This window comes from Syngnathus acus, chromosome 8 (genome assembly GCF_901709675.1).
Source record: "Syngnathus acus chromosome 8, fSynAcu1.2, whole genome shotgun sequence".
NCBI lineage: Eukaryota > Metazoa > Chordata > Actinopteri > Syngnathiformes > Syngnathidae > Syngnathus > Syngnathus acus.
Window position 1 is genome coordinate 8,773,337 of NC_051093.1, and position 19,776 is coordinate 8,793,112.

General features: G+C 40.2%; 3 protein-coding genes across 6 annotated transcripts in view; all 3 read left to right on the forward strand.

Moving 5' to 3' along the window:
- The first annotated feature begins 255 nt into the window (after positions 1 to 255).
- Positions 256 to 6,390, forward strand: LOC119125471 (cyclin-dependent kinase 5 activator 1-like). The gene is made up of 3 exons (XM_037256044.1): positions 256 to 747; positions 1,714 to 2,335; positions 2,668 to 6,390. Exons 2-3 carry the CDS (start codon positions 1,820 to 1,822, stop codon positions 3,157 to 3,159), a joined length of 1,008 nt encoding a protein of 335 aa, XP_037111939.1. The 5' UTR covers positions 256 to 747; positions 1,714 to 1,819; the 3' UTR covers positions 3,160 to 6,390.
- Positions 6,391 to 7,164: 774 nt separating this feature from the next.
- On the forward strand, positions 7,165 to 18,108 carry LOC119125400 (vesicle-fusing ATPase). 3 transcript variants are annotated; one of them, XM_037255876.1, is made up of 22 exons: positions 7,194 to 7,290; positions 10,264 to 10,281; positions 11,648 to 11,733; positions 11,887 to 11,986; positions 12,065 to 12,104; positions 12,504 to 12,670; positions 12,761 to 12,871; positions 12,993 to 13,068; positions 13,300 to 13,455; positions 13,542 to 13,741; positions 13,823 to 13,988; positions 14,116 to 14,190; positions 14,373 to 14,560; positions 15,204 to 15,299; positions 15,366 to 15,522; positions 15,636 to 15,769; positions 15,882 to 16,028; positions 16,138 to 16,272; positions 16,446 to 16,559; positions 16,701 to 16,756; positions 16,890 to 16,937; positions 17,265 to 18,108. In XM_037255876.1, the coding sequence occupies exons 1-21, from the start codon at positions 7,279 to 7,281 to the stop codon at positions 16,918 to 16,920; spliced, it is 2,265 nt and encodes a 754-aa protein (XP_037111771.1). In that variant the 5' UTR covers positions 7,194 to 7,278; the 3' UTR covers positions 16,921 to 16,937; positions 17,265 to 18,108. The 3 variants fall into 3 exon arrangements, with proteins under 3 accessions (XP_037111773.1, XP_037111771.1, XP_037111772.1); XM_037255878.1 differs by lacking the exon at positions 10,264 to 10,281 and having other exon boundaries at positions 7,165 to 7,290; XM_037255877.1 differs by lacking the exon at positions 16,890 to 16,937 and having other exon boundaries at positions 7,195 to 7,290.
- Positions 18,109 to 19,585: 1,477 nt separating this feature from the next.
- The window catches only part of LOC119125448 (thyroid hormone receptor alpha), a 31,171-nt gene continuing 30,980 nt past the window's right edge, over positions 19,586 to 19,776 (forward strand). The window contains exon 1 of one of the 2 annotated variants that reach the window (XM_037255997.1): positions 19,586 to 19,756. The gene's annotated coding sequence lies outside the window, so the exon portion shown is untranslated. The remainder of the gene's footprint in view (positions 19,757 to 19,776) is intronic. The other variant, XM_037255996.1, reaches the window with a different exon arrangement.

Here is a 19,776-nt window from a genome sequence, read left to right on the forward strand (position 1 = left end):
CTCCTCTTCCGCCGCAGCAGTTGTCAGAACACATCTGCTCGGCTGTGTCAGCACCCCGGACAGCGAATGGTTTGTGATAGGCCGGAACTAGTGGACTGCCAATGACTTCATCCGCCTGCCTGCAACACAGACGGCGAGAAGAAGCATCAGCATCAGCATCAGCATCAGCAGCCAGAGCAGCATCCTCTCTCTAGCCAATCAAAAGGCGGCATTTCCCTCCTCCATCCAACCCGAATAACTATAGACTCCCGCATACCCCCCCCCCCCCCCCTCTCTCTCTCTCCGACTGTCTCTCTCTCCAAGGTTTTCATCGCCAAGGGTAGACACAGATGTCTATTTTTGGAATTTGTAGAGGCCATTTACTCCTTGTTTTTTAGTGTTTTACGCATTTTTTTTATTTTTAAATTTTATTTATGTTTTGCGCTCCGTATTTGATGTGTCTGGGCAATTAATAACCGAAGCCGTGTCGATTTTCGGGTATCAATGGACGACATTTTCCAACGTGCTTCCCAGCACATCTCGCTCTTCTATTTCGTGCATTTGCATTTCATTGAGAACAACGGCAAGTTTTCGTTTTAGAGATGAAATTAGGGAAAAACGGTAGACCCCGGGGACGAGAGCATTTAGGCCTGTAGCGTGGGGCTTTTCACGGAACGGATCACGGCGATTTGCGTGGAAACTGAACAGGACGTCTGGGATTTCTACAAGGCTCCATGGATCGGGCGAGAAGAGTCAATTAGTGATCAGGTAGGAAATCGGAACGATTTATTTTTCATCACAATGCAACTGCTTATTAACATAACAAATATCCAATTATCGACCCGTAATTCTGTAATACAAAAGTGCCAATACAAAATGCAGGCTGTTTTATGCGTACATAAGATGCGTCTGTACGTTTCTTCATCCCGCAATCATTTATTGCGGGGCTATTCTCTTCCACATTATGCATGTATGACACAACGTGACGTTTCTGCTAAAAGAAGAGGCGGGGTTGTCTTGTTTTCTAGGCTTCCATTTTGAAGCTAAGATGGATGCTTGCGCACATTTTCTTCACATGCCTCCGTGGCCTAGCTTGATTCTTATATAATAGCGATAAGTACTGCAGGCCAGTGAGTGCTATGGCGAACTGTGCCACGTCCAACACAGGAAGACAGACAACCATTTCCTTTCACATTTGCCTGTCATTGACTGGGATGGAAAGTCGAATTATCTATCTTTAGTATGCAATGACCAAAAGCCATAATATTTTTAGTGAATTGTTCATGTTCTTGCAGTGCAGCACAGTGTCCTAGATTTGCACATCTGCATGATCTCGGTCGAGGCCATCCTGTTTTTAAATGATTGGCTGAAATGGACACAAGAAATTGACAAAAGACCATATATACTATGAAAAGACCTTATAAATAAGTATAAGAATATATAAATATTACAATGCACAAATTACAGTCATTATATCATTCACTGTGACTAATTTAAATAAAGAACATGCAGGGCATTCCTTTTTCTTAATTATTGTGGAGAAGCTGGAGGCTCCTCAGTTGTCATGGTAACTATGAGACTGTGAATCCCAGTGGAAAGCACTGTCTATTGTAGGGAGCCAGTCTGCACTAAATATTGGGATTTCACAGCTCAGAGGGAAAATGACAGATTGTCAGTGTTTTAAAATGTCTTTTTGTATTGTAAATGCCTTATAATAGAAATTTCTGCTCACAGATTCACCGAGGTGAGACACTTTGGTTCTTCTCCAAACAAGGAGGTTCCTTATCGCTGCTCCACCACCACCACCAGTCTGTCGCTCTGCTGACCCTCGCCAGGCATCATGGGTACAGTGCTGTCCCTTTCCCCCAGCTACCGTAAGGCAGCCCTGTTTGAGGACGGCCCACCCACAGTGGGTCACTACACAGCAGTCCAGAACAGCAAGAACGCAAAGGATGCTGCGGCAGCTGCTGCCAAATCCCTCAAACGCCCCTCCATCATCAGTGTGTTGCCATGGAAACGAATTGTGGCCGTATCAGCCAAGAGGAAAGGATCCAAGAAACTGCAGTCAGACGGGGGCGACGGCGGGAAAGGATGCTCGCCGGACGCCGATGACGTCATCACCTCTAATTCGGCTTCGAACAGCTCGAAGCTGAAGAAATCTCAGTCCTGTGCAAATCTTTCCTCTTACTCTTCCAACCAGGATCCCTCAGCCACCACCTTGACTACCTCCTCTCACCTCCCCACCTCCAAGACCCTCATTAATGTAGCTACAGTCGCTGCGAAAAAGAATTCCCTAACTGGCTCCGGGATCCAACCTTCCACTGCGGTTGGTACGCCAAAGCGTGTCATTGTTCAGGTAGCAGACTATTTTTCCAATATTTGAAAACCGAGAACCACTGGGTTTGCGCAAGAGTTGGGCGTCGTAAACTGTGACCTAAATAATTTGCTATGCAAATAAATCAATGACCCAATGACCTAAATAATTTGTATGCTACAACAAACTATGCTAACCAAATGCTATGCTAATAAATCAATAACCCAATGACCTAAATCATTTGTATGCTACAACAAGCTATGCTAACCAAATGCTAATAAATCAATAACCGAACGTAATGTCGATTTGTTAATCACTTAGCCATACCTAAACTGTTGTATTCCCTTTCCTCCTGTCTTTATCCGTTCCCTCAGGCTTCCACCAGTGAGCTGATGCGCAGCCTGGGAGAATTCCTGTGCCGTCGTTGTTATCGTCTAAAGCGTCTCTCGCCGACCGATCCCGTGCTGTGGCTGCGCAGCGTCGACCGCTCCCTCCTCCTTCAGGGTTGGCAGGATCAGGGCTTCATAACACCGGCCAACGTGGTCTTCCTCTACATGTTGTGCCGCGACGTGGTCTCCGCCGAGGTGGCCTCGGAGCGTGAGCTGCAGGCCTCGCTGCTCACGTGCCTCTACCTGTCCTACTCCTACATGGGCAATGAGATCTCCTACCCGTTGAAGCCCTTCTTGGTGGAGGCCGAGAAGGAGGCCTTCTGGGACCGCTGCCTGGAGATCATCAACCGCATGAGCGGCAAGATGCTCCAGATCAACACCGACCCGCACTTCTTCACCCAGGTGTTTGCTGACCTGAAGAATGAGAGCAAGAAAGAAGAGGAGAAGACCAAACTCTTTATAGGCCTTGACCGATAAAAGGAGGCGGGAAGGAGGAGGGGAAAAAAGTTGGATGTGGGAACTAAGATATGATAAAGACAGGTGGACTTCTGTAAAGCTACTTTGATCAAATGCTGTTGTCTGGCGTCTCCAACGTGGTTGTTAAGAACGAGGAGGCGCTCCCAAAAAATCTTGCCCTGTGTGTTAAACCTATTTTGACTGTTATTGTTATTGTAATACCCGCTTAGTGGATTGAATTGTCTCTGATGACTTCTGTGATCGTTTGGGATCCATCATTTTTAATGTATATTTTTCGGCCAAAATAATTGCTAAATTTGATCAGAAGCTGTTCCTCGTATGTTGTTGGAAAGAAAAATGAAATGGCAGTTGGTGATCCTGTTGAAGAGTCACTGATGGTGTTTAGGTCTCAAGTTAGAAACGCCAGACAACATTCATTTATATAAGTATGGATGATTAATATAAACATACAGGATATTGATACCACATTGCATGAGGTCACATCATAAAGTACGTCATTGCACATGACCACCTGCTTACTGCCAACTCCACTTAACCTTATTCCAATTTTCATGCATTCTAAGCTTTTTGCACTCATCAACACTGGCTGTGAGGCCCACTGTTGAAACTTTAAAAGCATACGATCAAAACCAATATGAAATAGTTGTGTTCAGAAGGTACCGTTTTTTTTTCAAAACCAAATTTGGTGTGCACACGTGATTTCGTCAGAAATATGGCCCAGCAGTAAATGTTTACATAAATCCATGTAAGAAAATGCAATAGAACCCTCTGATGCATATCCAGATGGGGTTTTATATAATAAGTCCCCATCCTCCTGCACTTTGGCCAAATAGGTCCATATTGGTGCTGGTTTGAATGACAACAGGAAAGAAAGGGTTTGAATGATTTTTTTTTTTACAAAAAGTGTGAAAGTCCAAAAAAGTGTTGCAAACCACCGGCCTGTTTGAGCGACAGTTAAGAAGTGAAAAACGTGACCTCTTTTTCCTAAATGCTGCTACCACTTGATTGGATCTTATTGGAAATGACCAATATGCTACTTTAATCCATTTCTAGCCCTACATAGATTGATATTAATGCAAATCCAATTCAAATATTTTATAGTACTTTCTTTGAGATGGTAGGTGTGCAAATTGCTATGTTGATGAAGCGCTGGATGAAAACAATCCCATAGTGTCTCTCAATAATAAGGTAGCCAAACTGTGAAGCCATTATTATTTCATCCCTTTTTATACAATCTATGCTTCAGACACTAACATACACCATCTTCAGCAAATTGCATGCGTGCTTGTGTAGTTTTCATAGGCATGCTGTTTTATGCCTGGGGATTTGCAGAGCACAAAGTCCAATTTATAGACATGACATCTGGTGACCTTCGGACCTGCTAATGAACAAAATGTGCGAAAACATTGGGCTATGCTTGGTTGTGTGATAACGAGAGAACACACACACACAGGGAATCATTTTTCATGTGTGAAGCTCATTATCACCCCCAGTTAAAAAGCGGAGTTGTCATTCCCTTCAAAATAAGGAATGATACATATGGGATGGGCATTTGATCAACTATTAAAAAGCCATTTTTGAGATATTCTCTTTTTCTCCCTTTCTCTTGCTGGCTGAATGTTCCTTCATGATCATTTTGGCAAGAAAAGGATCAAATGTTCCCAATTTTTTTCAATCACTACATCTAGTAATGACAAATGTATTTTTCCCAATCTTCCATTTCTTAAAACTAACCCTCTTGTGTCAGATGCACTAGTCAATATCAAACAATAAGGAAATATCAGCCAAGACATCTAATGTAATCAAACTACCCATTTTTTTTAAAATTTCCAAACAGGCTGCTATAAAGGTTGACAGTTGATCGATGTGTATCATTCTACAGATTTTGAACCCAATTGGAAGCGATGATTCTGAAGAACATTTGAAGAACAAAAACAGCACAGGATCCATAAAAGCTTATTAGAAGTGATGTTTTTGCTCTAGTTTTGTATTCTGGTGATAACACATTGACCATGCTGCAACAACAATGTAGCCCAGATCCAGAATCTGAACTCATGTGACCTCATATGATTATGCATATGAAGAATTGTTCCATGATGAACACACTTGACTTTCCTGTTTTTGATGAGTTGGATGGAAAACAAGTAGCATTTCTCTAAATGACAGCGATATTATCCTTAATGATACACGGGGCAGCATTGTCTCATTGAGTCATATGAAAGCACATAACAGTGGGAACACAATATTTATATGCTCAAATGGTGTATGTTTGAATTGTTTCCACATGTAAAATTCATTTACTGTCAAACCCGATTTGAATAAGATCACAGTCAATATTAGCCTCAAATTTGTTAGTATCTATAAATAAGACGCCATTGCCGGATCACATAATGTTGATATGGTTTATTGTTATGGTTTACATTAGATCAGATTAATACAATCTTTACCATTTTTTTTTTCAGAATATATAGATTTGAACAGGTGAATAGCCAGGGCTGCTGTGGCTTTAGAGTTAAATGTGATACACATACTTTAATGTGAAATGTTCTCCAGCACATATGTCACAGAAATGATTACGTTGTACCATGCATATGTAGGAAAGAGTGATTGATGATGTGCAAAAGATATTGTGATTTTTTTTTTTCCTCCAGAATTGAATCCACCTGCTTTGGTGCAAAAGACACAAAGAAAGACAATGTTTAAAGGACTACTTATCTTCTGAGAGGACTGGATTTGGAACAGAAGACTTGGTTAACACCCCTCCCACTCCTCCCAATCACGTCTCATCAATTATGTGCCATATTTTATCTTGCAACACGTACAAGACAAAAAAAAAACTATTGTGAAATGATGATGATAGACTTACCGGTAATATCTTCTTTTTTTCTCCCCCTTCCATTTGTGAAGCATATTGTGTAACAAGAATCTTTGTTCAAGTTTAATGCTACTAGTGTTACCAGAATACTGATGCTGCAGTCTGTTACTTTGTGGATGTATGAATATGTATGCAAGAAAGAACAAAGTGATCAGCTGTTACAAGTAATTTGTATAAAAACATTTACAAGCAATTTGGTTTGTACTCATTTAATAGTGGTGCAAACACACTTTGTTAAATTGTAAGTAAATATACAGAACAGTCATTCATTCAACTAGAGCCTGACTTATAGACACAAAAAACAACTTAATGAAGTTGGGACTGTGTAAAATGTAAATAAAGACAAAATACAATGATTTGGAAATCCCTTTTAACATTTATTGACTATCAAGAGAAGATATTTAATGTCCAAAGAGATGACAGGTTTTCTTTTTCTAAATATTCTTCCATTTTTAATTTTTCAGGGACGTCCCAGCCTCTTTCAGCAGGACAATTCCAAGCCAAATTAAGTGAGTACTGGACTGGCCTGCCCAAAAAAGACCAGCAGAGGTCCTCAGAAAACCTTGATGAAACCTTTTAAGCCACGAGGGGCAAAAAGTGAGCTACATGACTCAGCAGCAATGACATCAAGCTAAGGCCTAGTCATAGCTATTAGTCAGCTAGTTTCCAAAAATATTCTCCCAGCATATTCAGCCATAATGAATCTTGAGAATAACCAATCAAATTATATAATGATTTAATATTCTGTTTTTCTTGAAAACATTGCATAAAATTGCAACGAGGCATATTGATGTACGTTCTATCAATAAACGTTTAGAGATGATGAGCGTTGAAACTGTGTTGCTGTCCGTGGTGCTGATACACGCACGGTGAATAGCAGTGCGCGCGCACATGCAAAAACCTATGCGTTTGGAATCTCAATTGTATTTATTTATTGATTTATTGATTTATGTATGTATGTATTTATTTATTGATTTATTACACATTCATACATGCACGTTTGATGTCCACATGTGAGTGTGTTGGCACGTCAAACAAACCCGCTCAAGTAGGCTGGACCAGAACACGTAGGCCAATGGGACAAAGTCAGTTGACAAGCTTCCGGTTGGTTCAACCAATCAGAGAAGAGTGCGCTACGCCTTATAAAGCCATCTGCTGTCGAGCCTCTGTGTTCTTGTCCCTCCGTCTTATGAACCTGCTCCGACCACCACTACAGCATCACTGATCCACCACAAACCGTGAAGATGGCGGCCCGGGTAAGAAAAACTAACACTCGATTGTTATTTTTGCTGTTTTAGACGAACAGACGCTTCCTGCTTTTCAGGTAAAGTGTGCAGCAAAATGTCGGACTATCGCTGGCTCCGATAATATCGGATGGAACCAAGCGAATGTCATTGCTGCTGTTATATATCTATATATACATGCATATATTTATTTATTTTATTTCACTCGATTCTGCAGCCTCACTCGCGTGCCTTCAATGGACATATTCGCTACGCTTGGATATAATCAGTCAAAAATGAACAGAGCCCCGTCAGTCAAAAGAGTGTGGCCGCTTAATCCCGGGAGCTGCTTGCCCTTGAGCCGCCGACGCTGCTGCTGCGTAAAAAGCGCTCACTGATAATAAGCTCCCCTTCCACTGCATATAACATAACGGTGTGCATCATTGTCGTGTGTGTGTACTACCTCGATAGTGCCATGCATTGTGTGGTGAGGCCAGCCCCTGTGATGATAATAATATGCAGGCAGTATTGTGCAGACAGTTGCCTTCATTCTGCAGTTTTTTTTGTTTTTTTTTTTTTGCGCACAGGAGACGCCTTCGAGGGATGGCACAGCATAGCTGTGCATTGACTTAAATCCATTTTTATCTTGTGTAGGCTATATCACAATGGTATTATTATAATGGCTGCTTTCTTATGGACAGAGTGCCTGGTTGGTTTTGATAGTGTCTAGCAAAAAGCAGATCAAGCTCGCATTGTGTATGTGTTCGTGTATATATTTACACTACCGTTCAAAAGTTTGGGGTCAATTATCTGTTTTCCATGACACACACACTTGCACCCCCCAGTCTGATTTGCCCTCTACTGTGCTGTTGCCGGGCATACTATGGTCGGTCAGTCATCACACAAACAATTCCAACAATGGCATTGAAAAATATAAAATTAGTCATTTGCTTTCATAAATTGCTGATTTTTCTATCCCCTCACATTGTTGATAAATGCTACTGTTTGCTAAAATGATCATAATGATTGAAGTTGGTTTTTAAGTCTGTTGATTGACTTGGAAATATTGTTTTATAATATTAAATCTATTTGTTTTGTGCTTTTTTAGTGATCCCACAGACCCAAATGCCGAACACATACCCCGGCAAAGACAATGTCCAAAATATGATTGCTTAAGGGAGACGTAACTACTGGTTGTAAATTTGAGTCGAAAAACTGTCCCCTGTTGCAAAGTCCTGCAGGAGCCTTTCCATCATCTTTCCAAGGCTGGCCCTGCTTGGAAGAATACATTTCCTCAGTAGAAAGAAATCTGTCTATGGAGGGGTGACCACTAAATTTACAGTCACAAAAACAACCTAAAATTGTTATAGATTCACACCTTATCATTTAATCTGTGATTCAGTGATATAGGAATTACCGGGTGTCACATCGAGTCGTAAATTCCCGCTAAATTTGAGTGCTGAAAGGTTTAAAAATAAAAAAAACAATGAATGAAAAATCTCTGACCACTCAATAGTGCGGACGCCCAGCGTGGGCTTTGTTAAGTGGATTACTAGTGCGTGTCAGCTTGTTGCCCAGAGACTGAACACAGACCAGTGTTGGGAAGTGATAACAGCGTGAATGAATTCAGGTTCACCTACCTCTTGACAACCTTTCCCAGCTTGATCTAAAAGCATCAAGGACAAAGTGAAGTAATTGTGTCCAATTTTTTTGTGCTGCAAAGAGTGAGTTGCTGCCAACATAAATTTTGGAATCTTCAATTGCCTTCCTCATCTTCGGGGTCGGTTTAACCTCCTACTCAATCTATTTTATGGCCAAGTGAAGAATTGCGGAGGCTTTCGAATTTTAGGATGCGACTGTTGATTACATTTACCAAGCATTCGAAAATCTTTTTATGTTTTTCTTTACAAACAATTAAAAACATTTAAATGTGGTGTTTTTGGGAAACGGTTGAAATTCTCTGATGGTTTTTTGGCAGCCTGCAAGCCAGGCCAATTTTTGAAAGATGCTTTCATCAATAAGGTCATCATAGTGCATGTGAGTGAGCGAATGTGTGTGTCAACGAGAGCAATGACTAAATTTAGACGGGCCGTTTGCTGTCGGGCAGCAGTGACACACAAAAATAACACACGGTTTTCCCTCACAAACACATTAGAGCACACAATCACTAAGTAGACACACAGAGGACATAGTGGAGATAGACGTACACAAACAGTTTGTGAACCTCTGTGTGTCTGGCAAGAAGCTGTCGGTACCATCCATCCATCCATCCATCCATCCATCCATCCATCCGTGCTCCACCCTAATCCTGCAGCACTGATTGTCTGTGCAGACATGTAGCTGGATCAGCACCATGAATAATTCAGTGGGTTGTTTCGAAGTGAGATGTTGAGAATGAGTCAGAAGAGGTGATGAGAAGGACCAATTGAACTCAAGGCCTTTTTACTTTTGAGTCTTGGATTTAGGCCCTCTTCCTCATGCTGTTTATGAAATGAATTCATCTAGTTAATTTCCCACCGGGTGGTGAATTATTTTGTCGGACCTCTAAGCCAAAGAAAATTGAATAAGAGTAAAATGCTTTCAATTAGATTATTAGTTTGTCAATTTAGTATTCTCTTATGATTGCTACACTTTTCTCCCTGAAGCTAGCTTTGTGTTTCACCAACCACCATATTTATACTGTTGTCGCTTTTTATTTTTAATGTGGGCAAAAAAAAAAAAAAAAAGCACCTGCATGGCGCCTTGCATATGCAATCTGATAGGAATGTAACAGAATTGGGCAGTTTGAAAAGCAATTCTTAGCATGCACTCCCATCATCTCTGGCCTTGGTGTAAATTCCACGTGCAGTACATATGCATGTATGTGGCATGCATGTCAAATAATCCATACTTGTGACTGCATCGAAGCTTTTCCACCACGGCATCACATCTTCACCTCAAGTCTCCAACTATCTCAAAAACTGTCTTCTGTCCTTCCTCTCTGCTTGCCTATGCTGGCGCCACAAGGTGGTAATATTTTTCAAGGTATGTATGGAAACACAAGTGCTAATTCCATCGAAACGTGGTACCAGTCCAGTACTAACTTCCTTTTCTGACTCCTTGTGGAAACAATATGCTTTTCCCACCTGGCAACTATGTAATTGCTCTGGGAGCGCTGGTTGCAAAGAGGAAGTGCGCCACTGTAGGCTTGGATCCGTCCTGGGCAGGGACTAAGCCATTGCGTTTGGGTCCCACTGCATCAGAGCCACTCAGTGTTGGAAATGGAAATCTTTTCTATTTTATTTTATTTATTTATTGTATATTTATATTTTTATTTATTTATTTATTTATTCAGCCATGCATCCATTAATGTATTTATTTGTTATTTTGCTCATTCATTCGTTCGTTCGTTCCTTCATTCATTCATTCATTCTCTGACGTTGTCACCTCGTCTACTGTCAAAAACGAGTAGCTGCATGCAGGGTACAGACTGAAGATGCAAATTAGTTGTCATGGAACGATTTTTTTTTTCTTGCTTTGGATGATCTGCAATCTCAGCTGGCCACCTTTTTTTTTTTTTTTTTGGTGTTTGTGTTCTCCAATGTGCTTGCGGGGGTTCACCACGTGATCTGGTTTACTAACATTCCATATAGATGAGATTTAGATTAATCGATGACTTCAAACTGTGAATGTGAGTATGAATGATTTTTGTTTGTCAATCATAAAATCCATTCTGAAGTGTTGACGCACTGCAGCTCCGAGTGTCAGTGGAATTTAGTTATACATCCAAAATCAATGATTCATTCCTCCTAATCTCATCAATCAGATTCATTCTGTGCCTATTCTTCCTAAAACATCATTTTTCTTGTGAGCTGCAAATTGCACGTTTTGAGTCATTTCACAGGCCTTGATGGCGGGTGTTGACTCTGTTGATTCACAGAACAAAAAAGAATATTTGGGGTATGAATTCCTCTTTAATGGTTCATTGAAAAAAGTGGTATCAATTAATATATGCTTTTGTTGCCGCTGATGGATTTGCCTGCAGTAAACCTATTTTATTGTCTGAGGCACTGTTGGATATTTTCACGTAGTTGCCGTGGTTACCATGTCACATGCTTGGGCTGCAGTAATGCGCATTGGAATTTCTCCATCTGGCTACTGAGTCAATTGTGCTGTAAAAGTCTTTGCATTTGATTTATCCAGATAAAAATGGAGGAAGACTTACTGCCATAAAATGCGCTCTACAGAAAATGCTTTTCATTCTAATGAAACCCACTGTGTGATAAAACGATAAAAAAAGTGAATGCAGATTTGTCATTATTTAAGACGCAATTTAGCTTGAACTATAATTGCCAACTAAACCTAACCTTGCTTTTCATCAAGTGTGTTTCATTGACTTCTCCCTCTGCAGACCATGCAAGCGGCACGATGCCCGACAGACGAGTTGTCGCTGACAAATTGTGCCGTGGTCAGCGAGAAGGATCTGCAGTCTGGACAGTGAGTTGTCATCATTAATCAGCCCACTCATCTTCCTCCTTCAGTAATAAAGACACCAACACTGCAGTCTGAATAGATTTAGTACTAGTGATTATTATTTTTGATACGAGTAATAATGCTTCTAATTCAAGTTTTTATGCCTGTGCTGTACAGACACGTGACTGTGAAGACCACGCCCAACCACAAATTTGTGTTTACAGTCAAGACCCACCACACTGTGGCACCTGGTTCAATTGCATTCAGCCTGCCACAGGTACTCGCACAAATAATCGTATTCTTAACCGTTTCATTCATAAATTTTAAATTGCTCTTTGTTTTATCTGTCTTGTAGCGAAAATGGGCTGGTCTCTCCATCGGCCAGGAAGTGGAAGGTATTACACATGTCAAATCAGTTAGCAAAAAGCTTTTGCACAGCAAATGGATTCCGTAATGTGCTCATTATTAAAGATACTCAAGTAAAGAAATGTATTATAATGAACTAAAAGGTTTTGCTGTGGTCAATGTGGAAATAAATTCCCAAAAGTCAAGTATTCGGCCTGTCACCTGAGGGTCCAAGTGTATTTTAAGGAGGGAGGGCAGTGCCCACACGCCCCCCCCCTCTACTTCTGCCAGTGGTAATTATACTAAAATGAATAGTGCATACAATGCAAGAATCTCGTGCTTGCATTCTGTCAATATAATTTATTACAATGAAAATAGAAGAACATACTCATTAAAAAAACATGATGGATTGTTTTGTTATGGTATTAAAAATAAATGTTTGTCTTTAGTGTCCAACTACAACTTTGACAAGTCCAAGCAGTGCATCGGTGCCATGACAATCGAAATTGACTTCCTGCAGAAGAAGAGTACAGACTCTTCGCCTTATGACTCAGACAAGATGGCTGCCGAGTTCATCCAGAAGTTCAACAGCCAGGCCTTTTCTGTCACACAGCAGGTTTCTGATTTGTTATTATTTCTTTTGAGGCATAAGCATGTGGACTTTATTTTGATGTTGCAAATCTTTCCTGTCTTATTTGTCTCTTAGCTGGTGTTCAGCTTCTGTGACAAACTTTTTGGACTGGTTGTCAAAGACATTGAGGCAATGGATGCCAGCATCCTCAAAGGTGAAGCACCCTCTGGAAAGAAACCACAGAAGGTACGGAATGCTTGAGATAGTTTGACATTCAAATTAAGGTTCAAAATGAACAACAAATAAATAAAGAAATCGATATTTTCAGGTAATCCTATTTGAAATGCAGATTTTTTTTTAATGACAGATTGATGCTGGGCTGCTGGTGGGCAACAGTCAGGTGATTTTTGAGAAGGCAGAGAGTTCATCCTTGACACTTGTTGGTATGTTTCCTATTTGAAACAATTGAAGCATTATTAAGTCCATGAAATAAAAAATATGTATTAATTATGAAGAAAAGAATGAGGGGGAAAAAGCTTTAGTTTTGAATGCTACACCAGTCTTCCTATTGTCTCCACAAGGTGGCAATGTGTTACAGTGAAAGTTTTTTGACGCTCTATGTATATTTGTATATGTATTTATTTTATTTTACCAGTACTCTTCATTGTATGTAGGTAAGGCAAAGACCAAGGAAGCACGTCAGACAATCATCAACCCAGACTGGAACTTTGAGAAAATGGGCATTGGAGGTCTGGATAAGGAATTCTCAGACATTTTCCGGAGAGCTTTTGCTTCTCGTGTCTTCCCTCCAGACATTGTGGAGCAGATGGGTGAGAAATTACCTTTTTTTTTTTTTGCTTGTCATTTGTATTTTATTTGTTTCTCATGAATCGTTCCTTTCCTTTTCTGTGTCCAGGCTGTAAGCACGTGAAGGGTATCTTGCTGTTCGGACCTCCAGGCTGTGGTAAAACCCTAATGGCTAGGCAGATTGGCAAAATGCTTAACGCCCGGGAGCCAAAGATCGTCAATGGCCCTGAAATCCTCAACAAATATGTGGGAGAGTCCGAGGCCAACATCCGCAAGTTGTTCGCCGACGCAGAGGATGAGCAAAAGCGGGTGTGTAACTTGCTGCTGTGATTTACATTTTAGAAAATCAACATTGACACGTCTGACCTTTTTTCTTTCCACCTTCATTAGCTGGGAGCTAACAGCGGCCTTCATATCATCATTTTTGATGAGCTGGATGCCATTTGCAAGCAGAGAGGCACGGGTGCGAGCAGCACGGGTGTGCACGATACTGTGGTCAACCAGCTCCTGTCCAAGATTGATGGTGTGGAGCAACTTAACAACATCCTGGTCATTGGTAAATAATCTTATTCATCCTTGCGGCATTGTGATCGACTGGTAACCAGTCTACGGCGCAGTCGGTGAACTTCATTGAGGACAAGCAGAATAAAAAATGGATTGATCACTATTCCTGTTTTGACCAGGGATGACCAACAGGCCTGACCTGATCGATGATGCACTCATGAGGCCTGGCAGGTTTGAGGTCAAGATGGAAATTGGTAAGTGTCCCTAAAAATCAGAATGGGTTTGTTGACATAGAAAATGAATGGATGGATGAATTAAAGAACAACTGCCATTTATAACGCAAAAGGCATCCTTATTGTAATTTCTAAGAAATATTTGTTATTATTTCTGATGATTGTGACCATTCCGTCTAAAATGCTTTCTCTTATCCTACCAGGTCTTCCTGATGAGAAAGGCCGCGTTCAAATTCTCACAATTCATACTAATAAGATGCGAAACTTCAACCTGCTGGCTCAAGATGTCAACATACCAGAGCTGGCATCTGAAACCAAGAATTACAGTGGAGCAGAGCTGGAGGGACTGGTTAGGGCCGCCCAGTCCACTGCCATGAACAGACATATCAAGGTCAGTTTGCCTGTCAATAATGAGGCTTTTAAAAATAGTGATTTTCACGATGTAGCTCGTTTTAGGGCACTAATTGAAATACTAACTACCGTAATTTTCGGACTATAAGTCGCACCGGAGTATAAGTCGCACCAGCCATAAAATGCCCAGAAAAGTGAAAAAAAACCATATATATGTATATAAGTCGCTCCTGAGTATAAGTCGCCCCCCCACCCAAACTATGAAAAAAACCCGCGACTTATAGTCCGAAAATTACGGTACTACTAAATAGACATTTTTTATATGTTATTGATTCAAATTGTACAACAAATGTGTTGGCTTTTGATTGTTTGGCAACATTGTGGCCCTCATTCAAACCATGGCGGCCATTTTGTTGCGGAATGTCACTTTATTGCAGCTTTTTAAAGGCAGGGTCATGCGGTTCATTGGTTGATTGGATTGATTTTTCTCATCTTGTTTCTTTTTTACACCCACCATGGGATTGCACTTGAGAGGCTGTAAAAGATTTTGCCGCTCCAAAAACACTAATATTCCGTTTGGAGTTTACAATATAATTTTTATGGGAGCTTGTGATGGTGGTGGAATAGAAGTGAAATTCTTCTAGCTGAGATGTTTTCTGAATGGCTATTTTTTTTTTTTTCAGGCGACATCTACAGTTGAGGTTGACATGGAGAGGGCAGAGAAGCTGCAGGTCACCAGAGATGACTTCTTAGGATCCCTTAACAATGACATTAAACCAGTGAGTATCATCATCTCTTTTTAAACCTCAGATGCAGATTACAATTTCATTATTGTTTTTCCCCAGGCGTTTGGTACAAACCAGGAGGATTACTCCAACTACATCATGAATGGCATCATCAAATGGGGTGACCCAGTTACGCATGTCCTCGATGATGGAGAGCTGCTGGTACAGCAGACCAAGAACAGTGATCGCACACCGCTGGTGACTGTGCTCCTGGAAGGTGAGCATACTGTAAAGATGAATACATTTAGTTGGGCTCCTTTTCCCCAAAAAGAGTTTCTCACTTAAATAAGAAGCAAAACATCATTTGTGGCTTGTCAAATGCACCTCCAGGTCCACCTCACAGTGGAAAAACAGCTTTGGCAGCCAAGATTGCAGAGGACTCCCAGTTCCCCTTCATTAAGCTCTGTTCTCCAGACAAGATGATTGGACACTCAGAGATCTCCAAGTGCCAGGCAATCAAAAAGGTTAGTGCCGCACTGTTTGATCAATTGTGGCAAACAAATCAACTGTGTAACTTGAGAGAAAGGAAACAAAAAACACTACAATCACTATTTCGATTTTTTTTCTGTATTTTAGGTCTTTGATGACGCTTACAAATCCCAGCTCAGCTGTGTGGTGGTTGATGACATCGAACGTCTCCTCGATTATGTCCCAATTGGACCGCGTTTCTCCAATTTGGTTCTTCAAGCCTTGTTGGTGCTCCTGAAGAAAGCACCTCCCAAGGTCAGAAAACAAAACAAAAAACAGACAGACATGAATGCAATATGAATAGAAAATTAATCTCTGAAATGAAATCTATCTGTCAGGGGGCTTTAATTGATTTCTCCTTCAGGGTCGGAAGCTGCTCATCATTGGCACCACCAGCAGGAAAGACGTCCTGCAGGAGATGGAGATGTTGGATGCCTTCAGCACCACCATACACATCCCTAACATCTCCACTGGGGAGCAGCTTGTCGACGCTTTAGAGGTACGAGCAAATTGACACCCACATTTGAATGAATTATGCACGCTCTCGCCGAGAGCTAGGCAGTTATTGAAAAATACACAAATATAATAACCTTGTTTTCCAGCTAGGGAATCAAATGCCAATTTTGCAGATTCTTGCAGGCATCACTGACATTTTTTTTTTTTTTTATGCAGCTGTTGGGGAGTTTCTCAGACAAAGAAAGGGCCAGCATCGCACATCAGCTTAAAGGAAAGCGGGTTTGGATCGGCATTAAGAAACTCCTCGTGCTTATCGAGATGTCGCTGCAGGTACATCGTAATTAGTCTTTCATATTTGCTTGGAAATGAGAAATATGATACACTCTTTTTTTTTATATTTGTCATAAATATATTCAGAAAAGGACATTTATAGAAGATAAGAAAAATGACATTTCATTTTATTATCTCTAGATGGACCAAGATTACAGAGTGACCAAGTTCCTGTCTCTGCTGAGAGATGAGGGGGCGTGAGTATAGCCACATCTATCAATTTAAATGTATTTGTTTTTCATCCCTTTTTTACTTTCTCCATCGTGTGTGCTTGTGTATGTCACGACAACTGCAACGCCTTTCATTGTCAATCATTTTATTTTGCATCAGGTTGAATGAAGGCAATCAAATCCGAATTTAAGCTGCCACTATGTACTGGTAAGGTCAACAACAAACAAGACAGAATTTTTCGAATAGCATAGCATAAGCCATTAGAATAGCACCCATAAGGTTGTCGAGTCTTTTTATACTGCATTTAACAGTTGCACAACCACAAAACGCTAACATTTTTGCTAATGCTACCAAAAAATTTGCATCCATGCTGTGATTCACTTCACATCGGTGTGTTTGCATGAAAATCATGCTTGTACTATTATTATTATTATTATTATTATTAAACATAATGTTATTTTTGGATGTTTTGTGCCAATAATAAAGAAGATGAACTGTAACCAGACCATTTTATCTTCATCTACTATTTTACAGTGGTCGCAGCTTTTATGAGTAGAGTGGCTTCAGAAATGCGACAACTAGCCACAAACAAGTTGCAATGTGGAAGAGAAGAAGTCATTCCTCTGTCAACCTTTCTAAATAGGCATCTGGTAAAAGACACTATACAACCCCCCTCTCCTTCTTATCTCAGCATGTTTCTATCGGCAATATCACCAAAGTATATTTGCCGTCATATCATTGCAATCTACGGGAAATTATACTGTTATGAAATTGTTATCTGTAAAAATATTGCTATAGATGATTGTAAAAAAAAAAGTGCTGTTTTGTGCATCTTGGAGGGAAAAAAAAAGCTATCTGTTTTTAGCTTCTTGTGTAGTATGTTGTCTTGCTAAATTATAGTCAGTATGATACTGTGAGTACAAAGAGACAATAACAAGAGAACGCCATTAAAATGGACATGAATACAGTGCAGATTGCTTGCTTTGTGCAGGATTCTAGTGACCATGTAGTGGCTAAGAAAAAAGTACTTGTAAGTTGTAAATGTTAAACCTTTGATTCGCTGTAACTTGTCTATGGCTTAAGTCAGTGTAAGCCCAAAGTATATATTAACACAGACAGTATATTGAGAAAGATTTTTCCCAATTTACTTATGTAAACACACTATGACAGTATGACTTGTTATCCTTTGTTCTTCCAAAGATTATGACTTTATCAGGTTCGTTCTAGTGGAAGTTGGATTGTTGATTGTCTGTTATGTGCAGTTCAGTGCAGTTTAGTAAAGCTAGCGTAGATTTGGCATTGTTAGTGTTCAATACAAAAAAAATATCTGCACTTTTAAGATGGATATGAAACTACGGAACAGGAAAAAAAAATAGTGCTAAATTGTTCTTCATGAAAGCTTGAGCTAATGTCAATTTGTGTGCATGTGTTTGAAGCTAAACGCTGCATGTGTATGCATATGAATGTGTATACGTACACATGGAGGCTAAATTGTACCTGGGACAAAATGAATATGTATTTGGTTGTATTTTTTTTATGCGTCAATCACTTTGTCACACCAGGCGAATTTCATTTTGGAGTACACAGATTAAAGACAAATTAACTAATAAATCATGTGTCACCTTTCTAGGTAAAACAAAACGTTGTACCTACTTTGAAAATAAAAAGGTTACGTTCTGGAGCTGCTTTGCTACAGTCAGCAAAGTATGTCTTGAATCTGTGCAGGGTACAATCAAATTTCAAAAGTATCAAAGCATTCGAGAACTGAAAGTGCTGCTCAGCAAGTTAACAAATATTAAGTAGCATGGCCCCATTTTTGTCCAGGCTAGTTTGTTTTAATAATTCTGTTGGACCATGAAACAAAATGTCATTTCAGTGACCATTGTTGGATTTTTTTTTTTCCCGTTAACGCAAGGGTAACAATTTAGCCGATGCGTGTAGTTGTGTATGTGTGATGAAGAATTCACCCACTTCATTCAATTAATGTTTACTTTATTGTCTTTTAGCCCTTGTGAATTGTATTTACTGCTTAATGTCCAAATTTTAGTTTTCTTCTAACCATTGACAATATGTATGTTGATGTTTGTGTGTGTGTGTGTAAATATATATATATATTCTATTTCCAGATGTATTATTGCAATAAAAAGCACAGATGCACAGAAATAAATCCTGTTGTGTACTACTTAATGAAGTTTGTCCAAACGGAAAGAGGCCAAGTTTCGGTTGGACCCAAGTTCTTGATGACCCATCACACACATTATTTTTTTCCTGACCAGTGCAAATCCAGCTAGATACTTAATGCATATGCATGCATGTTAGACCAGGAGTTAGTTTTGCATTTGCATGCATACCAGGGTATTTTAAAAAGGGTGATTTGTGCCGTTGTGGGCGTGACCACAATCAATTCCTGCCAATCAAGGTCTCTCATTGCTGTGCAGAAAAGTCAAAGTCAAAGTCTGCTTTATTGTCAATTTCTTCACATGCCAAGACACAAAGAAATCGAAATTACGTTCCCACTATCCCACATAGTTCACAATATACATACAAGTAAACAACACAAAAAATAAAAACAAGAAGGCACAAACAATGAATAAATACGAGTGATGAATAAATAATAAATAAACAACATAATAAATAAAATGTCTACATATTTTTTATAATCATTTACAATTGATCTGTCTGTTTAAAAATGAGAAAGTTCCTGAAGCACCAAAGTTTTCCTTCATTTCTAAATCCCGTTGCCGGGGTCAAATCTAGCGTCATGTCTCTTTAATTCCGCCGGCATTCCCAAGGATTTATGAAACCATCGTAGTTCCTTGCTCCACCGCTGGAGGGCAGCTCTGAGCCGAATCATTCATAGCCGAGGCAACCGTGCTCTGTCCTGACCGGCATTCGGCGGTCCGTACTGACTGTCACTGTCCAGGCATGGGGGAGGACGCAGCGCATACACACGGACGGCTCGTGGTGGCACAAGCTTTGACACTTGCGGCCAGCTGGGAGAGGCTCGGACGCCTTTTGATGACACGGTAAATGCACCTCCTTTTTG

Excerpts from the sequence above, each read along its gene's own strand:
- LOC119125471 (XM_037256044.1), top strand. The coding sequence starts at position 1,820 with ATGGGTACAGTGCTGTCCCTTTCCCCCAGCTACCGTAAGGCAGCCCTG. Across the intron at positions 2,336-2,667 it reads CAAAGCGTGTCATTGTTCAG|GCTTCCACCAGTGAGCTGAT; the intron begins GTAGCAGACTAT and ends CCGTTCCCTCAG.
- LOC119125400 (XM_037255876.1), top strand. Across the intron at positions 12,105-12,503 it reads CATCGGCCAGGAAGTGGAAG|TGTCCAACTACAACTTTGAC; the intron begins GTATTACACATG and ends GTTTGTCTTTAG. Across the intron at positions 14,191-14,372 it reads TGAGGTCAAGATGGAAATTG|GTCTTCCTGATGAGAAAGGC; the intron begins GTAAGTGTCCCT and ends TTATCCTACCAG.